Genomic DNA, 27,719 nt, shown 5'->3' with positions numbered 1-27,719 from the left:
AAATATTTTTAAGGATTTTTACCTTTCGCTATTTTTAATTCACACGTTTCCACATTATAGAATCTCTTGAGATATTTAGTTATATCTATTTTCCACTGATTAAGTAATGTTTTTTTTCGATTACTGATTATTTTAATTTAACTTATCATAATTAAATCAAATTAATTTAAACGAATTAGGTTTAAGTAATTAATTATATTAATTAAATAAATTGACTCACAATAATTTGAAATAATTAATTCATTTAATTATGATTTGATTTGGACGTAACAATAATTATTAATCACTTTTAAATCGATAAGATCGAATTTTTCTGCAAGGCGTAAAAACAATTTCTACGAAAAGTAGAAAAAGTTCAATTCGAAAAGTCAATTCTTTTACATGTCTTTAACATGTAAAAATTACCTTTACGTTTATGACAGTAGACAATAATAGATGTAACAATAGACGCGCTATATCACTAAATATCGATTTGCCAATGACTAGACGTTACCCTTGGAGGTGGATTTCCTGAGCTCGGTCAGAAAGGCGGTAATGTTTTCATAATAACTCGGTTGACGCCAGCTTTCATCATGTGTGCCATTCACGATTGGAACTATACGTTTATATGTACTTCGGGAATTCTTGTAAAGATCCTGCATCATGTGGGGTGGTACCAGTTTGTCCGCCAGACCAGAAATAAACAGAGTGGGCACTGTGACTGAGCGAACTTTCTCAATAGACAAATACTGCAACGTGATAAAAAGCATAAAAATGTGAGAAATCATATAAAAAAAGAATATATGAAAATATAAATAAATATAAAAATATAGATAAGACAGATCATATAAAATATAATAAATATATAAATTCGAAGAAAAATAATGATACATAAAAATTTACTAATCATGACACTTTTTAATAGTATAGAGAGAGATATACTGTATATTTTTTATAAAACCTTTAATTTACAAAAAGAGAACCAGAAGAATTGTTTATAAAATAATCAAAAAAATTTTTAATATTCCCTGTTCTGCTTACCTTGTTCTTGTATACAAAAAGTGGCAAGTAGTGTAAAAATTTTACAAATAAGGCGGCTATATCTGGGATACTGGTGAAGGTGTTTTCAAGTATAAGGCACGAAATTCTCTGTGAATTTTCCTCCTTCGAGGCTAAATCAATGGCTACTGCTCCACCTATACAAATTATAAATTAATCAAATTTAATTATTATAAATACTGATAAATTAGTAAGAAGATTGTAAAGAACTGTTCTTAGAAATTTGATACAATAAAATATAAATTTAAAAAAATTAAAAAATTATAATAAATATTCCAAATAGTGAAATTAGATTCTTTACCTAGCGATCTACCGAATACTATGATTTCATTGGTATTAATATCCGTTCTACTAAACAGGTAATCTATTCCTGCTTGAGCATCCATATAAAGGCCCTCCTCTGACGGAGTACCTTGCGACAGGCCATAACCTCGGTATTCTAACATTAGAATATTACATTGAATATTATGATAGAGTTCTGCTATATTCAGTAATCTGGAAGAAACATATAAATATGATATATCACGATATGACTTGTTACTATATTACTAAATTAATGTAGTAAAATGAATACCGATGGCCCATATTGCCAGCGTTGCCATGAAGAAACAGCAATGTAGGCGCCTTCCTCATTCTATCTTCTGGTTGAGAAACAAAATACATGTGCAGCATTGTGCCATCTCTAGCTTTGGTATGTATACTTTCATAAGGCAAATTAAATATTGAAGGAGCTGGTACGTTAACTCTTGAATCGGCTGGCAGTTCTGGATAATAAAGAAGTTTATCTTCTCCATGATAGAGTATTCCTGTAATAATAAAAAAAATCAGTCTTATAACATTTTTAACCCTAATCCCTCCAACGTTTTTTCCGCCACTTAATCTCTCCAATCATGCACTTTCGTGTCCCACGCGTTTTTCAGTATGTTAATAGCTTTAAAAAATTCCCCCAAAATTATTGTAATATCTTAATACCTTCGACTAAAAATCAATCTAAAGAAAATTTGGAAATTATTTATTTAAATATTTTTTTACAACAATTATATGTTGAAAAATGCACATTATGACTTGTTTTATTTATAAAATCATAACTCACGAACAAATTGACGAAATTTAATGTTTCAGCGCGCAAATTAAAGCTAAAAGTAGTACGAATGAGAAAAAAAATATGAGATAATTATTAATTAAATAGGAATACTTAATTTCGTCGCCTTAAATTTGGTAATTTTTAAATGGTACAGAAGAACTTTAAGGATGCCAGAAAAACAATTTCTGAATAAGAAAAGACGAATTTGGAGTATAAAAGATATTTTTATGTAAAAAAATTATTTTTTTTTTTTTATAATCGCAAGCTTCTTCCCACCTCTTCCGCCTGCCTCTGAGCCATAATAGTTCTCTGTAGAATGTCAAATTTTTTTTAACGACAAAAATATTTTAAATACGCTTAAATTGTACACAAAAATACATTTTTATAAAAAAAAAATTCTCACTTACCTACACACAACACTGACGTAATCCTCCAACCATGCACTTTCGTGTCCCAACGCGATTTTGACTATTTGCCGTTTCGAGAGTAAATGAGCTAGGGCTCTGAAATTTCTACCTGATGTTCCCTACTATAACAACTTTTTTTAGGGGTGGAGGGGGATTATCCCACGGCCGTTGGTTTCCCGAAACAAACGACCGATAGAAACGCGTGGGACACGAAAGAGCATGGTTGGAGGGATTAGGGTTAACTTAATACAATACCTCTAAATCAATAATGGTTAAAAGCTTCGCTAAAAAATAAAGCTTTTTAAAGTAAAAAATATGTATATACAAACCAGTTGTGGCAAAACCCAGCAAAAAGAAAACCAAAACTCCACCGTATGACCACATCTCGAGTACTCGCAACTCGTCGCGTCGCGTAAAAGAGTCACGGTGCGGCGTTTTTCGCCCTTCTTATACTCGAAATAGCCAGAACCCCCCGCGCGAGATTCTCACCACTTCCTACACGTCTTAAGGGGGGAGGTTTTCTAGAAGTTTCTAGAAACGTAGTTTCGGGCCCCATCTGGGCTTCAGCCTATCAACAGCCGTCCGATAACCGTAGGATAAACCAAACATTTGTATTAACCTGAGTGTTCGCTCGGAATTCTGAGATAGCGTGCGTTGTCTAAACCGTTAAAAAATTTCAACGTGCGTCGTCCGAAATTTTAGGATAAAATTTCCGTACGTAACAGCGTTAATGCAACGCTCGATATTCGCGAACCCGTCACCGCAACTGGTTTGTCTTCAGGTGTAACTGTATTTAATTAGAATCTCAATTAAGACGGTCACTTCGGAGAAGCAACTCGTGTATCATTTTCTTCAATCTTCAAGTCAATTCAATTACAATGTGGACGGGTAATTGAACAAATAAACCGAAGTATATATTTTAATGTTGAAAAGAAGATTCTCAACGTTGGATGATTAAATCGTGCATCGAGGGATAAGTGGGTAATGGTTTTCCATTAATGTCTTGACACGCGATTTATTTCTCGTTTAACGGATACTGTTTAACCGCATTCGGATGTTCCAGTGACGTCATTGGCTTTCTTTTGCGCCTCGTGACGCGACCATATATACGGGGTTCGCCCCTCGGGGAGATCGATTTTATCGCGGGGTATCTTATGCACGTGCGACGCGATCTCGATGCGCATCGCGCTCATTCTCGTGACTATAATCGCAAAGGGTATTACTTCCGGCCGATACGTCGGCGCCGCGGCGCCGTCGCGACGGAGTCAGTGCGTCGCGCGACGTCACTCGTACGTGCATCCTCAACCACGTGCTCCGTCGATTTTATTTGCATCTCGCTCCAAATGTTCGCGTCGTGCGTGTAATGTGTACATTACTCAGGAATTTTTTAGCCCTCTTTCTCACGTGAATGTTCGCTACGACGTATAAACGCGCGGTCCAGAAGACGTAAATATGTTAATTACTTTGATAATTTATGCATGATTCCTGTTTCCTCGTTCCCTTTCGTACCCGTCCGATACTCTTTTACCTCAAAAATAAAAACTCTTCCCGAATCAAGTGATTTACTTAGTAATACGATCTTTCAGCCTGAGTTGACTTACTGAGATAGGTATATTAACCTCCTTGTATGTATCTTGATTTCGCTCATTTATAACACACGGATTTTCGATAGCTCGATTTCCACGTTGCACCAGTAGCAAAAAATCTTAATGCTGCGGTTCTACTTTTCCTTCGTAATGCAGTCCGAGAACGATCAGGTAATAGGTGCAATCGTCCGATTTATCAACGTTTGTAAATTTATTTTTACATCTTTTCTTTTATATAATATGAGCTTTTCTTTCTAACAATAACTAAAGACGGTTTCATGTATATGTATATAGGCAAACATCGCCTGTCGTCGAAATATCATTCACGGAAAAAAAGGATTAGCTATTATAGCTAAAATAGTCGTAATATATGGATAACTAACATTTTTTGCAACGAGAGTAACATTTTTTGCAGCGAGAACAAAAGGTTTTGCTACTATTGCTAAATTATAGCTCTTGCTGCAAAAAATATAGCTCTTGCTGCAAAAAATATTAGTTATCCATATTTTACGACTAAATTTAGCTAAATTTTTTTCCGTGTTGGTATTTCGTTTCTCGCACTTGGTAGTAAATGCACTGATGAGTCATCGTTAGATATAGCGAAGATTTGATATATTTTATTTGAGGAAGTACTATTAACAATGTTTTTACTCTGATTATAGCTAATCTTTCTACGCGACATTTATTACAATTGCTTGCGATTTACCAAGAATGTGTAATTATTATTTAAAGAAACATTGTGATTTATTATTAAATTAAATACATACATATGCTATATATGGAGGGGTAAAAACCACAGTGGTGTAAGTCAAATTTTTTTAAATATTTTTTTATGTGCATAGATGCAATTTATATATTGTACAGATTGCATCTATGCACACGAGAAAATATTTTAAAAAATTTGACTTACACCACTGTGGTTTTTACCCCTCCATATATAACCGAAATATAGATTTTTTTATTTAGCGAGACATCTTGTTGTTGGCAGCTTAATTTAGCGAGGTTTAGCGTCGACAGGTTTCACTTAATGTTGTGAGATTTAATTTAGCGACAAATTTAGCGTTGACAGATTTAATTTAGCGTTTCATGCACTGCAGCGTTTGTATTAAATTTAGAACCTTGTAACGATGTGATGTTAAGTTCATGTATCAGTACGTTGCGTCGTTAAACCTGCGCTAGCGTGATAAGAACGAATGGTGGAAGGCTTTTCCGCTCTTTTACCAACCAGAAGCAATATTTCCAAGAGGGAATCTTCTTCGTGGTGCAAAGAAACCATTATCCATCCTGTAATGGAGGTATACAGCGGGTCAGCTTTGATCCCGTAAGCCGAGACCGGTAAGGTAAATGTCCCAATTAGTGACCTAGCAACCTCATCGTAATAATAAATTGATAAATTAATAAGATACATGTTAAAGAAAGTATACAAAATTGATTTTGTTAGACAGCTTGAACATTTGGGATTTTAATTGTGTTATCTATTTTTTATTTATGGACAGATTTTAATTTGTCTATAATATTTTCTCAAAAGTGGCTGAAGTACCATTTAGTGACATGTCAGTTTGGTTTTGTCCCAATTTGTACCATACTCGTATGCATGCCTCTATAATTACTGACAGACGACGAACATATAAACATCCCTATCACTGACAAAAGGTATATATTAATCAAACAAGGGAAAACGCCGTAATCGGTCAGGACTGGATCTTGCTTGTCCGAATAATCTATATTAATTTTAGAGTGACTTTTTACGTACAATTCTTTAGCCCTTGGCAGACCACGCGCCGTTACTTCCGGACATAACGCAGTCTCAACCAAAGCCAGAACGATACAGTCACACGATTAAATTGATATCAATTTTATCATATTAAAACATACACAAGAATTTCGAATTAAACGATATGATATATCTATATATATATATATATATATACTGTCACGACTTTTTCACTCCCGGAGCGGTCCGGGACGTGTGCCGGATCAAAAGGGGAAAGGAGAGCGGGATGATAGGCCTCTCCGGTGATTCTCTCGCACCTCCGACACTTCACGAAGCGATTCTCTTGTTGGGCGCCAGACGCGTAAATTCGCGTCCGCGAAATCGCGAGAAACCAAAAACGAGACGCAAAACGAATAAGTCGGTGTGCGAGGGAATGGCTAGCTCGACCTAATAGCAGGGCGGGGTTGATGAAGGGCAGCGCAGTATTCGGCGGGGTGACGCCTAATTAATAACGAATGTCGTAACTCAAGCCATTAACAAATAAAGAATAACATTTATTCTGTAATAATCCCCGGATGAACAGTAAATGCCAATGGGGCTTTCAAAACAAAAGCAAATAGCAGGTGGTAGATAACGCGGGCGTCAAATTTCGAATACAAAATATGATAACGCGGACGCCAGAAATAAACGGAAAATTACGTTAACTCAGTATACGCGCGGAAGGCGCAGCAAGAGAACGTGTGAGGAAAACTAAACTTACCAAATCATCGAGATCATATAATTTCACAGCTAACAATAGTAGAAAAGCTCGCGGGCAAATAACATAGAATATCGGTACAAATTACGACTGACTACGACATAACGGAAATAAACGCGAAATAATAGCGCGCAATACCGCGAAATTATAATGCGCCACGCTTGGAGCGCGTGAACGCAAGTTTCCAAACCCGTGCCGGGATTCTGTCGCCAAATAATCTTAACCTAACGCAAATCATAATCTTAATCTACCGCAAGTAATAATCTTAAACTAACGCAAAGAATAATCTTAAACTAACGCAACGAACGCGACGCGAGTAACGTCCCAACGCAAGAAGGAACGAACGCAACATGTGATATCGCCAGGGATATCCTCACGCGAAGAATAAAGGCGCCGGGGCGCTCGACGAAACGCGAAATACTAAACTAACGCGAGAAAATATACGGAAGTACCGCGAGCAATATTATAACTAACGCGAAATGACCGATTTATCCTAACGCAAGAACTGAGATTACGCCAGTGATTCTGATCGAACGCAACACACGCGATCGTCAGCGATCGTCCAACGCGAAAAATGAGGCGCCGAGACACTCGGCATAACGCGAAATACTCGAATTAACGCGAGAAAGATTACGGAATTACCGCGAGTATAACGAGACGCAACCTTAGGTCGACGCGGAATGGTATCTTAAGGCGAACCACATCCTACCGCGAATAATATCTCAACGCAGCCGATATCGCGAGGATAGTCTAAATGTCCGAACGCGAATCGTGAGTAACGCGATTACACCAACGCGAATATCCCTCTGACGCCATTAATTACGCGTACAGAATCTAAGGTTCGACCGGGCGAAATACTACGCCTAACGAGACACGCGGTCGTGGACGTGAAGGGCGCGAGAAATGGCGTATTCGCGATATCGAACGTCGTCATCGACGCGCCTACCGCGATCTCCAGAGGTTCGTATATTTCGATCGCGATCCCACGGCCACGAGACCATTCCGGTGCCCCTCGCTCTCGCTATCGATCGCTAAATACGCCTTGTCGGCGAATACGCTAATTATCGCGAATTTTCCCGAGCGAGAGCGCGACCCGGGGAGCGGTGTCGTGGCTTTACATAATATGTTACCGAGGCAACCTCACCGTAGGCAGATTCTCTTCCGAGGGTCCTCGCCGTCGTCCCAAGGGTCGAAAAGGATAGCAGCCGGACGTCGTACTCGGCTCCGGAATGCGACTTAACGTGATACCGTGACTTGACTTTCGACGTGCGTCGATCACCGAGGACGATTTACGAATGCTCCCGAAATTTCGCTCGATGGCGGAATCGATAGCGCACCCCACCCCGGGCGTACGCGGCCCCGCGACGTTGGAGCGCGGACCAATGAGGGGTGAGCTCGCAGGCTCGCGGCGGATTCGTGCGTAGGGCCGTGAATTACGGCTTTCCGCAGGGCGCTAAACGGCCCTTCGCTCGCGCGGCAACTTTTCCGGGATTCTTCCCGGCGGCGGACGGGACGTGTCTGCCTCCGTGTTCCTTCCCGCACCGGTTCGGGAATGGTGGCCATCCATCCCGGAATCCGGTCAGCAGTGTGAGGAGGACAGATGGGCTGATTTTTGCCCCGGCGTCCCGGGGCCCTGCCATTATGGGTCCGCCCGCCGCTGTTTCACGCGCCGCGCGCGTGTTCCTGCGCTCCGTCGCTTTCGGCGGCCCGCGGGTCGCTTCGATCCGCTTTCCGTCGTCCGAGCTCTCGCCGTTATCCTTCTCGTCGACTCCGCGTCCGCTTCCTCTGTATCCTCTCAGGAACTCCAGTCTCAGCTCGGTGAGGCGCCACGCAATAATACAAAATAAAAGGGATCAGTATATCGTAACGCAATGACTAATATGCCCCTGGAGATCTCGCATCGATTCGTTGAACCGTCCTCGGGCGTGAAAAGGTCGCGAAACCCGCGCCTTGTGACGGCGGCGGGGCGCTGCAACGCTGCAGCGAAACTGCAACGTCACAACACCCCACCCCAAGAGAGAGCATACCGGGCTCGGTTGCCTCCACTTTAGTCACTCGTCCTCCCCGGGGCTTACCGTGAGAGCGCTCGTGCGATCGAGATCTCCAGCGAAGGGCTCCAGACCAACACAAGATGTGACGATACAAAACACAAAAAAAATCACACAAAAATAATAGTCCTTATTCTAGTCCCCTTCCCACGCGTCGCAAGAACCTCGGAATCGTAGTTCGGAACGCACGTTTCGACCGTTTCCCTTCGTGTACCGACGCGACGCAAGTCGGACTTTTACGATGGCCTACGACGATTAGTTGCCTCGCGCTTGGTGTCGACCGCCTAAACCCATGTCAAATGTCGACCGCCCTTCTATTCTTAGGACGCGTCGCCGATTTAACCACGCTAAGTGTCGACCGCCCTTCTATTCCTAGGACGCGTCGACGATTTTTCGTCAGAGTCGACCGCCCTTCTATTCTTAGGACGCGTCGACCACAACGGGGATGCACCCCTTAGTAGCCCGGTACGCCGGCTTGTACCGTGGCTAAGTTCGCTACGCCGCGTTCGGCGAGCACACCAACACCAACGCGAAATGACGCGCCGACCCCAGAACGGGAGCGCAACTTTATTTCCATCGCGGCTCTTCAATGTATTATCGGGCTCACGCGGCAACGCTTACTCTCGGATACGCCGATTACTTTAACGGCGATGTTTTCGCAATTCGGAAACTAACGAGCGAACGGAGGTCTCGGGGGTGGGTTCAAGGATTTCACTCTATTTACAATAAAATTAACCGTGATAAGGTTTTAAATCCTTAACGTGGATTTTTCCTACCGAGTTGCCTAACGAATCGGCGAGTTCATACACGACTGGCGACAGAATCCTGTAAACGGTAAAAGGGCCATGGAATTTCGTGGCCAATTTCGCAGAAACGTGTTGCGCGGCGGACGATAAAACGTGTTGTCTTTTTAACACCTGTTCGCCTACCGCAAACTGCCGATCCCGCTTACGCAAATTATAATACCGCGTTTGCTTTTGTCTCGCGGCCTCCAAGTTTTCCACGATCCATTCCCGCAGTAGTCGGATTCGCGCCATCCTTTCGCCCCACTTTTCCGGGTCCGCGAGTTCCACTTCGGCCGCCTCGTTTCGGCCGCGGAATACATTGACCGGCTGTGGTTCCCTCCCGAAATTTAAAAACGCCGGTGTCGCTTGTAGCGACGTGTGATACGCGGAATTATACGCGAAACGAAATTCATGAATATGTTGGTCCCATTCACGATGGTCTCGTCCCAAGAAGGCAGTAATCATTGTTTTGAGAACCCTGTTAACCCTCTCGACGGGGTTCGCCTGAGGGTGGTACGGCGGTACCGTCGAATGGTGAAACCCATATTGCTCAGCCAACGATTGTATTTCGCGATTTAGGAACTCGGTACCATTATCGGTCAGCAGCACGCGCGGCGCGCCCCAACGAAAAATGACGAGATCCTCGATCGCTTCCCGAATCTTTTTGCCGGTCGCCTTCCGGAGCGGGCAGCACTCAATCCATTTCGTGAATAGATCCTGAACCACGAGAAGATACGCGTGCCCCGATTTACTGGGCGGGAGCGGCCCCATAATATCCGCGGCGATAACTGTCCACGGAGCCTCGACTACTCGCTGACCCATTAATCCCGCGGGAACGTCTTGTTCCACTTTTGTCCGTTGGCAGGTATCGCACCGGCGCACGTACCGGGCGATATCCTTAAACATCTGCGGCCAATAATATCTTATCGCGATACGGCGGTAGGTTTTCTCCACGCCCAAGTGTCCGGCCTGAGGCGGATCGTGACTCTCGCGTATTATCTCCTCGCGCGACTCCTTCGGCACGACGAGCTTCCATTGGTCTAAATCAACTACGGTCTCGTTTATGACAGGGCGAGGTCGGCGGAAATATAATTTTCCTTCGTCTATTTTCCATCCCGGGAATCGACGCGGGCGTTCGTTAACCTCGTTTAATCGTTTTACGTACCACTCGTCCTCGACGGCGGCGACCGCGCACAACTCAACGTCCTGTTCGTAAATTCGCGAGAGCGCGTCCGGCACGTGGTGCATCGCACCTTTCCTATGCTCGATACTGTAATCGTACTCTAAGAGTTCGAGAGCCCATCTCGCCAAACGTCCGGTCGGATTCTTTAAATTATGTAGCCACCGGAGGCTGCTATGGTCCGTTATGACAGTAAATCGGTAGCCTTCTAGGTACGGCCTAAACTTTTTAATCGCCCATATGACTGCGAGGCATTCTTGTTCGGTTGTCGAATATTTCTTTTCCGCGTCAGACAGGGCCCTACTCGCGAAAGCAATTACATGTTCGGCCCCGTTTATCTGTTGCGTTAACACCGCGCCTAAGCCGACGGAACTGGCGTCGGTCTGTAATTCAAACGGTATGCTGAAGTCCGGACACGACAATGTGGGTGGAGAAGTGAGACACTCCTTAATAGTCTCGAACGCGGCTTGCTGGTCCTCGCCCCACTCCCACGCCTGATTCTTTTTAAGTAGTCGCGTTAACGGCTCTAAGCGAGTAGCGCACTGCGGAATAAAACGGCGGTACCACGACGCCATACCAATAAATCGCCGCAATTGCCGAAGGTTACGCGGCGCGGGATATTCCCTAATCGTAACGGTCTTGTCAGGGTCGACCTTCAACCCCTCCCGTTGGACCAAAAATCCTAGATACTTCACCTGAGAGCGACAGAATTTGCTCTTCTCGGGGTTTATTGTCAAGCCCGCTTCGCGAATACGCTTGAAAACGCGGCTCAACCACTCGAGATGCTCCTCGAACGTTTCGGTAGCCACCACGATATCGTCTAAATACGCGAACGCGTACGGGTCCATCTCTGGTCCGATCAACCGATCTAATAATCTCTGAAAGGTTGCGGGGGCTCCCGTTAAGCCAAACGGCATCCGCTTGAAATGAAAAAGGCCTTTTCCCGGTACCGCGAAAGCCGTGATCTCCCGACTCCTTTTCGATAACGGAATCTGGAAGTAGGCCTGGCTCAGATCTATGGTCGAAATGTATCGGGCTTTTCGCAGTTTATCGAGAATTCCGTTCATGTACGGCAACGGGTACGCGTCCTTTTTCGAAACGTTATTTACTAGCCGGAAATCTAGGCAAAAACGGTACGTCCCGTTGGGCTTCTTGATCATCACGATCGGCGTCGACCACTCGCTCTGAGATGGCTCGATAATACCGGCTTTTAACAGCCGATCTACTTCGTCGTAGATAGCCTCCTTTATTTTCGGCGATACGGGATAGCAACGCTGTCTAATAGGAGGGTGGTCTCCGACCTCGATATTATGTTCGGTTAACGTGGTAGCCCCGAGCTCGTCCGAATTAATCGTAATTTGAGACGCTAAAAATTCTTGTAGACGCTTTTCTTGGTCCGGCGTCAATTCACTTAACCCACAACAAACGAGAGGTGACGCCTCAGGCTTTCGTGTCTTTTCCCCTTCACCCGATTGACCTGGCTCGAGATTTACGCTTTCATTCTCGGACAAGATCACCCGAACATTCGCGAGAGAACTCGACGAACCTTTTTCAAAAGAATACTGCCGCGAAGGATCGTCCGCGAAACTCCAAGTATCGCTCGCGAAATTCACATTTATCCCGAAATTTTTCAAAAAATCTACTCCCAAGATACACGGTAACGCTAAAGTCGGTAGCGAATGAATCCTCAGATTCAGAGTTTTACCGTGTATGCTAACGGGAACCTTTACCTCCCCCCTCACTCTCGCGGTTTGATTAGTCGCGGTCGTCACACGTTTCCCGCCAGTCGAAGTGAACGAAAAACCGAGTTGCCTAATTAACGCCGTAACTTCCGGACCGGCAAACGTACGACTTGAACCCGAATCTACTAACGCGCTTATTTCGTAGCCCGCGATTTGCACGCGGAGGAACTTGAGAGAGGCCGAGCCTCCTCGATCGCTATACGCGCTATACGCGGCATCCCGAGTTCCCATTGATAAATTTTCGGGGGCTGAGGGGGTAGGAGTCGGGTTGTCCCCTTTTTCGCGACTCCTCTATTCGTTTCCCGAACACGTCGGGCAAGTACGGGTGGTAACCGCTACCTTTCCGCAACGGTAGCAATGCCTTCTCGGCGGAGCCTGGCAATCGCGCGAAAAGTGTCCTGCTTGGTCGCAGTTCCAACACGTGGCGGCGGGATTCACGCTCGCGGAAGTCGGAGAAGCGACCGACGCGCCTGTCGCAGGGGCGGCGGTCGCGGCCGGGGCCCTCGCTTTCGGCCCGCCGGCCTTACCTTTTCTCGCCCCCGTCCCTGTGCCGCTCGCATTCGCGGGGGACACGCCGAGCGCGGCCACGGTGTCGCGTTGTTTCCCCCCCGGGTTGCGATTAGCGCCCTTGGGCGTTCGGTATGCTAAATCCGGGAAGAAAGAGCGTTCTGGCGGAGGAGGAGCGCGATAGTTTTGCGCGGCACGGTAACTCGCCTCTGCACGCGCGGCCCATAGTTCGAGCGCGTCCATATCTTGAACCGAGTCTCGATGTATCTGTGTCTGTAACCGGGGAAGCATATGTCGGTGTGCGTACCCGACCTTTTCCTCCTCGCGCCACGGCGGCGATAATCGATCGTAAAGCGTATTTAAGCACGTCAGGTAGTCCGTTACGGACTCCTGTTCCCCCTGCGTACGCCGCATTATCTCGTCGCGAAGGGCAAACTGAAAATCCGGGTTGCCGAAACGGGTACGCCACGCGGTTTTAAACGCGGTCCAGGTCGTCAGGCGCTCCCGCTTTCCGCGAAACCAGTAAAGCGCCATACCCGATAGGAAGAACGGAAGGCATCGCAGAATATCCTCGTCCGCAACGGGGATCAATTCGCGGCCCTCCTCGACACGCAACAGAAACGTCTCGGCATCCTCTCCACGCGCGCCCGAAAACTTTAAGTCCCATTTCCGCATGATATTATAGATGGTCGTCGCGGAATTGCCGTTCGTATCCCGAGAGGCCCTATGCGCGTTATCTCCGGGGACGCTTGAAGGGCTGTGCCCCGAGTGTGCACCTATTCCCGCGGACGGGCTATCCGGGCGGATGTCGCCTACCGGAATATCGAGATACGCGACGTCGGCCGGGTGGTTCGACTCAGCGTCCGCCATGCGGTGCGAGTCAGCGTCGGCTACGCGGTTCGAATCGGATGCCCTTTCGGAGCCTCCACTGCGGCGCGCGGCCGTCAACAAACGTAATAACCGGAGCGCTAGCTCGGTGTCAGATCCGTCGATAGACAACCCGCGGCGATTCAGTTCGGCAATTCGCTGTTCACGAGTAGCGTGGAGAATCCACTCGTCGCTCAGCTCAATTGGATCCATTTCGAAAAATCGCAAAATCTTCTTAAACGCTAAATCTACCGCTCGCAAGAAACCGACGGAATCCTACTGTGCTCCAAAAAAAAAAGAGAAACTATCGCTAACTGTCCGACCGAATCATTCACTAAATGCGCGAAAATTTATTCATCAAGATGTTCCTTTCTTAAATCGAATAGCATAACACGCGAACAATACACGCGAAAGGAATGTGAAGGTAACTCGAGAGTAATAGTTTTTCCGAAGCGGCCTTCCGCCGACGTAAACAGAATTCCGATGGTATCGCGATCGCGCTTTCTCCAAATTCCAACGCGCTATTTGGCCGCAATGAATATCACGAATCTAACGCTAACCCACCCAAACACATTTACTCCATTAATGTTTCCGATAATATTTCATGTAAAGCTGAAAATAAATGGTTAAACGAATTATACCAGAACACAAGATAGCACAACACAAATAATATCGCATCAAAAACATAGCATATATAACATAAGGATAGGGTCAATTCTTTATTTCGACAGACACAATATTAAATCAAGAAGCAATCCGCGAAAACCTTGTCACCCGCACGTAGCGCTAATGCCCTGTACGTACTTGTCTTTCGACGATCTTCGGCTGCCCCACGTTGGGCGCCAAATTTTGTCACGACTTTTTCACTCCCGGAGCGGTCCGGGACGTGTGCCGGATCAAAAGGGGAAAGGAGAGCGGGATGATAGGCCTCTCCGGTGATTCTCTCGCACCTCCGACACTTCACGAAGCGATTCTCTTGTTGGGCGCCAGACGCGTAAATTCGCGTCCGCGAAATCGCGAGAAACCAAAAACGAGACGCAAAACGAATAAGTCGGTGTGCGAGGGAATGGCTAGCTCGACCTAATAGCAGGGCGGGGTTGATGAAGGGCAGCGCAGTATTCGGCGGGGTGACGCCTAATTAATAACGAATGTCGTAACTCAAGCCATTAACAAATAAAGAATAACATTTATTCTGTAATGATCCCCGGATGAACAGTAAATGCCAATGGGGCTTTCAAAACAAAAGCAAATAGCAGGTGGTAGATAACGCGGGCGTCAAATTTCGAATACAAAATATGATAACGCGGACGCCAGAAATAAACGGAAAATTACGTTAACTCAGTATACGCGCGGAAGGCGCAGCAAGAGAACGTGTGAGGAAAACTAAACTTACCAAATCATCGAGATCATATAATTTCACAGCTAACAATAGTAGAAAAGCTCGCGGGCAAATAACATAGAATATCGGTACAAATTACGACTGACTACGACATAACGGAAATAAACGCGAAATAATAGCGCGCAATACCGCGAAATTATAATGCGCCACGCTTGGAGCGCGTGAACGCAAGTTTCCAAACCCGTGCCGGGATTCTGTCGCCAAATAATCTTAACCTAACGCAAATCATAATCTTAATCTACCGCAAGTAATAATCTTAAACTAACGCAAAGAATAATCTTAAACTAACGCAACGAACGCGACGCGAGTAACGTCCCAACGCAAGAAGGAACGAACGCAACATGTGATATCGCCAGGGATATCCTCACGCGAAGAATAAAGGCGCCGGGGCGCTCGACGAAACGCGAAATACTAAACTAACGCGAGAAAATATACGGAAGTACCGCGAGCAATATTATAACTAACGCGAAATGACCGATTTATCCTAACGCAAGAACTGAGATTACGCCAGTGATTCTGATCGAACGCAACACACGCGATCGTCAGCGATCGTCCAACGCGAAAAATGAGGCGCCGAGACACTCGGCATAACGCGAAATACTCGAATTAACGCGAGAAAGATACGGAATTACCGCGAGGAGTAACGAGACGCAACATTAGGTCGACGCGAATGGTATCTTAAGGCGAACCACATCCTACCGCGAATAATATCTCAACGCAGCCGATATCGCGAGGATAGTCTAAATGTCCGAACGCGAATCGTGAGTAACGCGATTACACCAACGCGAATATCCCTCTGACGCCATTAATTCGCGTACAGAATCTAAGGTTCGACCGGGCGAAATACTACGCCTAACGAGACACGCGGTCGTGGACGTGAAGGGCGCGAGAAAAGGGCGTATTCGCGATATCGAACGTCGTCATCGACGCGCCTACCGCGATCTCCAGAGGTTCGTATATTTCGATCGCGATCCCACGGCCACGAGACCATTCCGGTGCCCCTCGCTCTCGCTATCGATCGCTAAATACGCCTTGTCGGCGAATACGCTAATTATCGCGAATTTTCCCGAGCGAGAGCGCGACCCGGGGAGCGGTGTCGTGGCTTTACATAATATGTTACCGAGGCAACCTCACCGTAGGCAGATTCTCTTCCGAGGGTCCTCGCCGTCGTCCCAAGGGTCGAAAAGGATAGCAGCCGGACGTCGTACTCGGCTCCGGAATGCGACTTAACGTGATACCGTGACTTGACTTTCGACGTGCGTCGATCACCGAGGACGATTTACGAATGCTCCCGAAATTTCGCTCGATGGCGGAATCGATAGCGCACCCCACCCCGGGCGTACGCGGCCCCGCGACGTTGGAGCGCGGACCAATGAGGGGTGAGCTCGCAGGCTCGCGGCGGATTCGTGCGTAGGGCCGTGAATTACGGCTTTCCGCAGGGCGCTAAACGGCCCTTCGCTCGCGCGGCAACTTTTCCGGGATTCTTCCCGGCGGCGGACGGGACGTGTCTGCCTCCGTGTTCCTTCCCGCACCGGTTCGGGAATGGTGGCCATCCATCCCGGAATCCGGTCAGCAGTGTGAGGAGGACAGATGGGCTGATTTTTGCCCCGGCGTCCCGGGGCCCTGCCATTATGGGTCCGCCCGCCGCTGTTTCACGCGCCGTGCGCGTGTTCCTGCGCTCCGTCGCTTTCGGCGGCCCGCGGGTCGCTTCGATCCGCTTTCCGTCGTCCGAGCTCTCGCCGTTATCCTTCTCGTCGACTCCGCGTCCGCTTCCTCTGTATCCTCTCAGGAACTCCAGTCTCAGCTCGGTGAGGCGCCACGCAATAATACAAAATAAAAGGGATCAGTATATCGTAACGCAATGACTAATATGCCCCTGGAGATCTCGCATCGATTCGTTGAACCGTCCTCGGGCGTGAAAAGGTCGCGAAACCCGCGCCTTGTGACGGCGGCGGGGCGCTGCAACGCTGCAGCGAAACTGCAACGTCACAATACATATACATGTAGGATAGGATACTGAGAATATAAAGGAAAATGTTGCGAAAAAATAACACCCCAGCCAGGATTCGAACCTGGACCTCCCTCATTCCGTGACGGGCGTCTCACCAATTCGACCACTGAGGCATGTGGTGATATTCTTTCGCAACATTAGTTATAAGGAAGAACGTCTTTTTTGGCGACGTATATAAACAATAAGTATGAAATTAAACGACCGTGTAAGATATCAAACCCTTGTTTGATTGTATATGTAAGAACGTCTTTTTCGGCGACGTATATAAACAATAAGTATGAAATTAAACGACCGTGTAAGATATCAAACCCTTGTTTGATTGTATATCTTACACGGTCGTTTAATTTCATACTTATTGTTTATATACGTCGCCGAAAAAGACGTTCTTCCTTATAACTAATGTTGCGAAAGAATATCACCACATGCCTCAGTGGTCGAATTGGTGAGACGCCCGTCACGGAATGAGAGAGGTCCAGGTTCGAATCCTGGCTGGGGTGTTATTTTTTCGCAACATTTTCTTTTATATTCTCAGTATCCTATCCTATATGTATATGTATATATATATATAGATATATCATATCGTTTAATTCGAAATTCTTGTGTATGTTTTAATATGATTAAATTGATATCAATTTAATCGTGTGACTGTATCGTTCTGGCTTTGGTTGAGACTGCGTTATGTCCGGAAGTAACGGCGCGTGGTCTGCCAAGGGCTAAAGAATTGTTCGTAAAAAGTCACTCTAAAATTAATATAGATTATTCGGACAAGCAAGATCCAGTCCTGACCGATTACGGCGTTTTCCCTTGTTTTATTGTATATCTTACACGGTCGTTTAATTTCATACTTATTGGGTATATATTAACATTCTTATTACTGATTATATATTACTGATATTACTTTTTTTATAAGAAACATTAAACACATTTAATAATACCGTTTTGTATTTAACACAATTTATTTATCGCCGGCATCGCCAGGTAGTCACACTTTTGCGGGGGTCACACTAACCTCTCCACGACCGGAAGCCTAATATTAGGCGCTGGAGTGGCACCGTCTTTTTCGTAGTTCAACCCACTGACAAGGACAAAAATGTTCTAGCAGTGTCTAGCACTAAAACTAAAAAGGTCGTCCAAAAAGTGTGCAAGTAGAAACTTGCACATTGCTTCCTCATAATTTTTAAGTATGCAAATTATAAATTTGAACATTACTTCCTCACAGTTTTTAAGTATGCAAATTATAAATTTGCACATTGCTTAATCAACATTTTATTTCGCTCATCAATGAGGAAGCCTGTTTTTTTATGCATAATTATTAGTAGAGGAAAGTCCCCTATTATAAGATAGGCTCCTAATATGCGACAGCAAGGTTTCTACTAAACTAATAGGCCCTATCTGTTGGTTCCACCATGAACTTATTACCCTTGGGATAAAACCTATTTAGTGGAAAATTCATTGTTTGATCGTGCGTGTAGTCGTTGCAGAGAAAGAAATTGTAAAATTGGATGTTGTCAAGTGCCATGGATATGAGTCTTTAAACCTTGTTTATTATATAATTAATAAATATTTGGCAATAAGTTCTGCATGCAGCGATAGAGTAAGGTCGTATTAATAGGAAAATACGGGATATGTTGAGTTGTTCAATTGTAGAGATTAGATTTGGTGATCGCAAAACAGCAAGGCGTGGTGCTCGTAACATGAGATACTCAGGGTACTCCTGGGTTGCTGGAGTATGAAAGTTATTGTGTGGTAATAAAAGAAGAGAAAATACATTAACGTTAAGGGAAGGTTTATACAAATTTATAAGACTGTGCTGACCTTGATTTGAGGGGAAAGGGTGGAGGGGGAAGATTAGGTACAATATTGAGTATAAGTGGGTTTACGATTATTGCAAATATGCTTCTCCATTACATTTGTCTTTCAAAAACTTTAAATAAAGTTTTTTAATTGCACTATGATGTATTTTGCACTTTATTAGCGATTTCCCGGGGTCTCTCATATTAGGAGCACACTTTTTCGATTTTTTTGAAAGCTTATTTTTTACATTTTTCTAATTTTCAGAAAAATCAATATTTAAATTAAATTTTACATTTCAGCATTTTAAAGCTTATTAAATTTCCTTCATAATGACCTACTATATTTTTCAATTCTGCCCATAGACTTCCGGCAATCACACAAAATAGATGTGGTATCTCATAATCGAAGTCTTTCCTCTAGATATTTATTAATTTGGCTTCCTCATAGAGGAAGCTTTATGAGCGAAATAAAATGTTGATTAAGCAATGTGCCAATTTGAAATTTTGCACACAAATAGAGTATCATAGAAAGTATGTTCTCCTCTAATTTTATTAAAATCTGTCGACTGGTATGGATTTTAAGGGGATTTTCATTTTTTAGTATAACATTTATAAGATTTCTCATAAAATAAGTTACATAGATTCGTGAATTTTTTTTTATATACTCTTTATATAATAATGCAGTCAGCTACGCAGAGCCCGATTTTGCATTTTTGCTCTTAAAAATTTATAATAAATAAAATACGAACTCGCAGCGAGTCGCAGCTAAGCCAACCCGACAGAGGTCTCCACCGTGTCTCCTGCCGACCCTTAAGCGTATAGTTAGCAGAAAGTGTCTTAAAAAATTTGTTTTTAATCCAATCGCTCCGGAATCATTTGGATAAAGTGTCGATATAATTTTTATTATTTGGAAAACAACTCTATTCTAATAAAAATTAATTAATGGTCAATATTCCGCTTTAATGTCTGCACTAAAGTCTGCACTATAGTGCAATAAAGTGCACATACTTTTCTATGTACACTAGCTGGTTACCCGGGCTTCGCCCCGGATGACATATGTAATAAGACACGCAAATACTCTCTCTCTCTCTCTCTCTCTCTCTCTCTCTCTCTCTCTCTCTCTCTCTCTCTCTCTCTCTCTCTCTCTCTCTCTCTCTCTCTCCTCTCTCTCTCTCTCTCTCTCTTCCTCCCTCCCTCCCTCCCCCTCTCTCTCTCTCTCTCTCTCTCTCTCTCTCTCTCTCTCTCTCTCTCTCTCTCTCTCTCTCTCTCTCTCTCTCTCTCTCTCTCTCTCCTCTCTCTCCTCCTCCTCTCTCTCCTCTCTCTCTCTCTCCCTCTCTCTCCTCTCTCTCTCTCTCTTCTCTCTCTCTCTCTCTCTCTCTCTCCTCTCCTCTCTCTCTCTCTCTCCTCCTCTCTCCCTCTCTCTCCCTCTCCTCTCCCTCTCTCTCCCCTCTCTCTCTCTCTCTCTCTCTCCCCCCTCCCTCTCTCTCTCTCTCTCCTCTCTCTCTCTCTCTCTCTCTCTCTCTCTCTCTCTCTCTCTCTCCCTCTCTCTCTCCCTCTCTCTCCTCTCCCTCCCTCTCTCTCCCTCTCTCTCTCTCTCCCTCTCTCTCTCTCTCTCCCTCTCTCTCCCTCTCTCTCCCTCTCTCTCCCTCTCTCTCCCTCTCTCTTCCTCTCTTTCCCTCTCTCTCCCTCTCTCTCCCTCTCTCTCCCTCTCTCTCTCGTCTCTCTCCTCTCTCTCCCTCTCTCTTCCTCTCTCTCCACTCTCTCCCTCTGTCTTCCTCTCTCTCCCTCTTCCTCCCTCCCTCCCTCTCTCCCTCTCCCTCCCTCTCCCTCCCTCTCCCACCCTCTCCCTCCCTCTCCCTCCCTCTCCCTCTCTCTCTCTCCTTCTCTTTAAAGTTCAATTCCGTCGTATACAATTCTTTGAGATTCACTCAATTATTACCTAAAAAATTGGAAAAATTTCGTAACCGATTTCCAAAAAGATTACCGGTTCCCAAAAAGATCGGTAACAAAAACTATACAGTTTATAGCACTCCCCTTGAAATTCTACCCCTGTTTTATATACAATTCTTTAAAATTTGATCAATTATTTCCCGAAAAATTCGAAAAACTTTTGATACCGGTTTCCAAAAAGATCGGTAACGAAAAATTATACACTTTATGGCACTCCCCGCGAATTTCCCGAAAAATTCGAAAAACTTTTGATACCAGTTTCCAAAAGATCGGTAACGAAAAATTATACACTTTATGGCACTCCCCGGGTAATTCTATACCCCTGTTTTATATACAATTCTTTAAAATTCGTTCAATTATTTCTCGAAAAATTAGAAAAATTAAAAAAAACCGGTTTCCAGAAAATCGGTAACAAAAAACTATACACACAGTGACACTTCCCGGGAAATTCTACCCCTATTTCATATACTTTTGGTAAAAATTCGGTCCATTGGTTTCCGAGATCATCGAACACAAACAATCAAACTGACAAACTCTGTCTCTTTATAATAATAGTATAGATATGTTTTATTGGTAGACAGGCTATGACGGCTGTTTCGCGCGCGTAAGCCAAATATTGAAAAAGTTAACAAATTTTCCTTGAATATCTCAAAAAGTATTAGACAAAAGACGAAAATTGTGCAAATTAATTATAGTAGTAAACAATAATACAAAAAAAAATAGAGGTTTTTATTTAAAAAATTTGACTTGGGCCTTATTGGGCCCAACACGGGCCCCGGACCCAAAATAAGAAGATCGTTTGTTGGCCTCCTCTGAACCCTCCAACTTTGTTACTTGAAACATTTTTCCAATAAACAAATACTTTCTGAGATAATTGGCACACGAAATAAAACTCACCCTTGACACATTTTTAAAGCAGGTACACTCTGTATGTATGTACGTTATATGCCGTCGCTGCTATCATAGAATTTTTAGATTAATTTTTCGAAACTTCAAGATAATTTTCTCAATAAATAATTACGATATTATATCTTTAATATAATGATATTATATATAATAATTTAATATAATTGTTAGATCTTTTGTCACATTATCCGTGTTGCATACAAGGACATTTCCGATAATCAACTTTTGAAATTGTACAGCAACGATAATACAATGAAAAATAATAAAGATTTTATCGATGATAATCATTATGAGCGCTGTTGTTTCTTAAAATATAAATAGAATATGTATAAATCACTTTAATATTACTAATGCTATGTAATCTTTTGGTATTATATGTAACAAGTTTTTTTTAAATATGATGGTAAATGTATGATATGATGATAAATGTACATGTAAAAAAAATATATTAAATATATAATATTTAAAGGGCAGAGTGATTTTAATAAGCATGTAATCAAGCATATGTACTTACTAGTCAACTTTTAAAATTGTGCAGCAATGATAAGGCAACGATAATAAAGATTTTTATGGATAATAATCATTATACTGTACATCCTTTGATACAAATAGAACATAAATCACTTTATTATTATTAATATCATATAATCTTTTAACATTATGTAATAAGTTTTGTATATAAAATGTGATATTAAATGTATGATGCTATTGTACCTAAATGTATGATATTAAAGAAAAGGAACAGTGATTTTTTAATAAACATGTAATCAAGCATATGTGCGAACTTATTTGATCATATTACAGAAAAAGCGATTCTCACTTTCGATCTACATTACATATTTCTGTGTTTCTTTTTTCGTTTATACTCCGCTATCCCTTTCAGGTTTCCTTAAGCATATACAAAGTATTTACAATATGTTTAATATATTTTCGATTCCTCAAATTTCGAGTTGGTGGCGTCACGGCGGGCTCAAACGATTCATTTTCAAGGAACAGCTTCTTCCTGCGAGTGCGTCTTTTCTCGGTTGACGTTTCCGGTGGTGGCAAAGCGGTATTTCTAGTGTTGCGCTTTGATTCAGATCCAGACAATTCTATAACCGTATATAGTCCTGTATATACGGTATATTATCCTGTTTAGATAAGACCGTCTTCTTTCCTCCGTTTCGGTTGACGTTGAGCTGAAACTTCCTCCTCTGATGTGCTGTCGTAATCATTCTTGTCCTTCGCATTAATTTCGTACTTCTGCAATCTATCTTGGCGTACTTTTATACGATTCTGCAACTTCTTGCAATCATCTTTGTTCGGCGTCGGTGTAAGTTCCCGACGGAATAGTTCTTGGTACCTCATCACCTCCCTTTTCTGCATATCCAACTCTTCCTGCTGATTTTTAACCAAAGCTTTGTACTGCTCGTAAACTGCTAGCTTGGTTACTGTCTCGTCTCGATTCTTCATAAACGCATCCATCTCGCGTTCTTTCTGCGTCAAGTTGGTTCTCAGTTCGTCGTTTAGATTTCGTAACCGTTCATTATCAACCTGTCGCTCCTTCGCGTTCTGTTCGAGCAAATTAAGCTTCGCATTTCTTTCAGAATTCTCTAAACGTATTTTCAATTTTTTTAAATACTGCTTCTTTTGGAAAAGCGTCTCTTTCGTCTGTGTCAATTCGTTTATAGCGCTCTTTAACTCTGCTCCCATCATATCGTCATTTTCACTTTTCTCGTCAGTCTGAACAGTTTCTTCTTTTAACAGAGACATTTTGTTACTAGTATCTTCTAACGTGGTTATTGTTACACTAGCCTGTGAGTACTCTTTTCAATTTCTTCTTGCAACTGTAGGATTTTATCTTTATCTAGTTTTTCTTCTAGAAGCTCTACTATTCTCGTTTTTTCCATTAAACAAACATTAGCTTGTTCAAGATAGAATTCTAAATCTTCAATTTTTTCTTCATTTTCTACTATAATTTTTGCTTGCTTATCAATGTAAAGTTCCTTCTGTCTTAAATCAGACGTAATTGTAATATAATCTTCTTTTGCTTCATTGAGAATTTCTTTTAGCTTCTTGATTTGTTCCTCTTTACCGAGTAACTGTAATGCCATTTCCTTTATATAAATTTTACTATTTTGAGTAGAGCAGATATCTTTTTGAGCAGTTTCTAGAAGACTTTTCGCTACTTTCAATTCCTCCTTTGAAAATCCCAACTCAAAAGAAGCTTTGTTCTTTCCTGGGGAGACGGCTGGTCTAGTGGGTAGAGCGCCAGATTCGTAATCCGGAGAGCCGGGTTCGAATCCCGCTAGGCCGATGAGAATTTTTCTCAGCAAAACGCTGCCCCCCCATCTGGCGGATAGATATCGTATGATACAGTATCCCTAGATGGTAAACTGGGCTCCGTCTTTCGGAAGAGACGTTAAACCGTTGGTCCAAAAAGAAATAGGGTTAAAGTGAGAGGAGAAAGGGCAGTAGAGTAAAGGTTTGGGTAAACATAAAGATTCGGCAGTGTATTAACATTAACTATCAAGACCAGATGCTCCTTCCCTGATAACGCTCGTTGGAACAATCTGGTTAATTTCGATTCTCTGATCGTGCTTTGTTATAATCCTCGCCGGTGTGTTGACCTACGACATGCCTCTTCTTGCAAGACCTTCCATATCATTGCTGTGCATGTGTCGTGTCGACAAGATCGTCAAGTCTTCTCGCAGCCCTTAGGAAAATTTACTTAAAAAAACTTAAAATAAACTAGAAAGTTTACCAAAGAAATTACTATTGATAAACTATTGATAAACTAGAAGTGATTTCGAACCAAACTTTAAGTATTTCTATAATATACTTTAAAGGTTACTTTAAGTTAACTCATGCAATTACTATTAATCACCCCAAAAAAAATATTCTGTCATTTAGTGGCTCCCGCTTGATTTTAGAGGATTTTCCTCTGAAATATGGTCTCAAGAAGATATTTTAAAATCTAGAGGAATATCCTCTAACCATGAGACACTAGACTTAAGATTGCAGTCCTCTTAATACTAGAGGACACTGATTTCCGATATTCACCCGGAATACAAAAAAATTATTTATTTCGAAATTTTATTACTATTTTATAACTAAATTTGTTTCTTAAGATGCAGTCTATGATTATAAATATTTTCTCGTATTTGAAAAACACACTTACCTTGGTGGGATTCGAACTCGGGACCTCTGGATCGTGAGCCAACTGCCTTACGTGGTAGACTACTTCTTAATTTGATGTAAGTGTTATATATAGTCTACATATGTCATAACCAGCGCAAATATATAATTTTCCAAAAATCATCTTAAGAAACAAATTCAGTTTAAAAAGAGTAATAAAATTTTGAATTGGATATATGGTATAATATTTCTTAATGTCTCGTGTGGTGCAAGTGTGGTGAAAAAGGGAACTTGTCTTTTTAAGTATACTGTTGAAACAACACGCATAAGTTAAAATCAGCTTTAAGTATTACCTTTATAAAAAGTAAAGTTAAAGTATATTTATAAGTATTACGTTTGTTAAAAGTAAATTTAAAGTATATTTGCGACTTGCTTATAAAGTTTTTATTGAGGTTAATAACTGAAAGAAAACTTTACGCTCGGCTGTCAGTATACTATTAGTCTACTATTATACTATTAGTATACTATTATTACGGCTAGTATACTTTATAATACTTTAAAATACTTTAAGTAACTTTAAAAAACTTTAAGTAAATTTTCCTAAGGGAGAGAGTATTTATTATGTACATGGCTCTGTATTCCACGTTATTCAGACCGAATGGTGAGTTTCCTAAGGAATCTTTTTAATATCTCAACATTAATTGAACAAATTTACAGATATGGATCAATTGGTCTATGTTTCTGATACTTTGAATCGGTAAACTCACCATACGGTACGGAGAACGTGTAACTTAATTTCTGTAACTGCCGCTGAAGATGGCTCAAAACTGAGCCGAAACGTACGGATCGATGTAATGTATCAAAACGACGAATAAATCAGTTATTTCTGATATTACGCACTGTGATCTGCCTCTGACCCTCATAGCCTTGACTTCTCCTATTTTAATCTCGAGGGTCCTCATATTACTTTATTTATTATTTTGACTTTTCTTTGATAAAATTTTATTATGTTCTTTGAAGGAGTATAAATTCTTCTTTCGAGTACATGATAAAGACTCTTTCTAAAATTTGTACATTTTAAGAGACTATTATCAAGAAAATATTCTTTCTTAAAGACAACCGTTACTTACTAAAAGAAAAAAAGTAAATTGAGTAATCGCTTTTTTAAGCAGTACAATTGATATTTCCCTGTGTATGCATGTACACTCGTATGTACATACGTACGCACAAAAAATTTTTCTATGTTGTTAGAAAATTTTATTTCTATTTAAAAAGGCGAGAAACTATCATCGCTCAGGACGGGGGCCCGGCGTTACGCGCCGCTCGTGCGTAATCATCGACGCTTGTAGAAAACAACTGCCCGCGCGCCGACCGCGGGGCGGCCGCATCTCTATCGCAATGTCCTCGAATCGGATCACGCGGGAGTATTAACGGCGATCGGCCGCGAGGCCTCACGCCACTCTGACACGCTTGGCTCTAGAACACCGTGACCGCCGGGGCACGAAGCCCTCGGGGCACGCGCTCCGCCTAACCGAGTAAGTAAGGAAACGATGAAAGTAGTGGTATTTCACCGGCGATGTTGCCATCTCCCACTTATGCTACACCTCTCATGTCTCCTTACAGTGCCAGACTAGAATCATTAATAACTCATCAACTATTGCGAAAATTGCAAAATGGTACATGACTTTTCGACTCAGTTTGGCTCGCTCTATCTAAATATGAAAAAAGTACCAAACATTGAGGAACACCCTGTTATATCGAAGAATCTTTTGAATAATTAATTTGTAACTTTTGAACGAATACAAGAAACATTACGTTAAAACTATAATTTTTTATAACTATATTTTAGAAGAACAAAAAGATAAAATAATATTTCTCAGTTAATTTGAAATAGAATTTACCTGATAAAATAGTTATAAAAATATATAATTTTGGTAACTGGAAAATAGTGAAAATTTACATTGTTAAGAGAAAATTAACTCAAAATAGGCAAAAAATTCACAATATAAAGGAAAACAACTTAAAGAAAACATCTTGTACAATATCAAGTACCATATTAAATCATATAAAGTTGTCATTTACGAAAATCAAAATAAAAACGATGTATTTTAGGAAAAGTAAGTTTCATTCATGTATGCATTGTTAATATTAAAATCTGAGTCTACCTCAAAGCTCATGAGATTCAAAATATTTTCCAAATCACCACTGAATAGTATCCTATTCAGTGGATATCCTATTGTTAATACAGCTCTCTCTAAAGACCGAATTAATGTTCCTACTTGACTGAGCAGCGCTATGTGCCAGCCTAAATTTACAATCAAAGAGAATTGAAAGAGACAACGCTACTATAAATTTTAAATAGCACAACCTGAAGAGTACTTTATCTCAATTTTATGTGGTATAACTTAATATATACTTTTCATTATCATTTAAACACGTTCTAAATAATTTTTAAACTTACGTGTTCTACAATACGGTTCCGCAAATCTGCCCACCGTTTGCATCCTTCTTCAGTTGAAGACGAAAAGACTTCAGTTGATCTAAGATCTCTTTCATAAATTTCACATAATCCTGACCATTTTATCAGTTCGGGATTAACAAATAGGCGCAACAGTTCTCTGCAGATTGTTTTAACTCATATTACTTTCAGAGAATCAAAAATAGGTATTTTAAATATTTCAAAGTAATTGCAATCATTACTTGTAAGTGGGTATCTCATCAAGGAGTTTATCAGCAAGTAATCTATGAGTTAGATCAGCCTGCTCAGGCTCATGCGGTGCGAGTACAAGATAGAGGACAGCTCGAGAAAGTGCAATATGTATTTTCTC

At 42.2% G+C, this 27,719-nt stretch overlaps 1 protein-coding gene across 1 annotated transcript; it reads right to left on the bottom strand.

The window, feature by feature from the left end:
• Window positions 1-204: 204 nt before the first annotated feature.
• On the bottom strand, window positions 205-27,718 carry LOC139782549 (protein ABHD13-like). The gene is made up of 6 exons (XM_071721570.1): window positions 27,592-27,718; window positions 27,353-27,509; window positions 1,613-1,844; window positions 1,340-1,533; window positions 1,021-1,175; window positions 205-728 (listed from the first exon to the last, which is right to left on the bottom strand). The coding sequence occupies exons 2-6, from the start codon at window positions 27,393-27,395 to the stop codon at window positions 483-485; spliced, it is 870 nt and encodes a 289-aa protein (XP_071577671.1). The 5' UTR covers window positions 27,396-27,509; window positions 27,592-27,718; the 3' UTR covers window positions 205-482.
• Window position 27,719: the final 1 nt, after the last annotated feature.

This window comes from Temnothorax nylanderi, unplaced genomic scaffold (genome assembly GCF_030848795.1).
Source record: "Temnothorax nylanderi isolate EJ_2023f unplaced genomic scaffold, tnyl_v1.0 TNYL_tig0423_pilon, whole genome shotgun sequence".
Lineage (NCBI taxonomy): Eukaryota > Metazoa > Arthropoda > Insecta > Hymenoptera > Formicidae > Temnothorax > Temnothorax nylanderi.
Note: the sequence above shows the minus strand (reverse complement) of the source record. Positions and strands in the feature narration are given on the sequence as shown.

Bases quoted from the DNA above. Each gene is read 5' to 3' on its own strand.
- LOC139782549 (XM_071721570.1), bottom strand. From the start codon at position 27,395: ATGCAAACGGTGGGCAGATTTGCGGAACCGTATTGTAGAACAC. The intron at 1,534-1,612 runs GTATTCATTTTA...TGTTTCTTCCAG, and splicing joins GCTGGCAATATGGGCCATCG to ATTACTGAATATAGCAGAAC. The intron at 729-1,020 runs GTAAGCAGAACA...ATCACGTTGCAG, and splicing joins TTTTTGTATACAAGAACAAG to TATTTGTCTATTGAGAAAGT.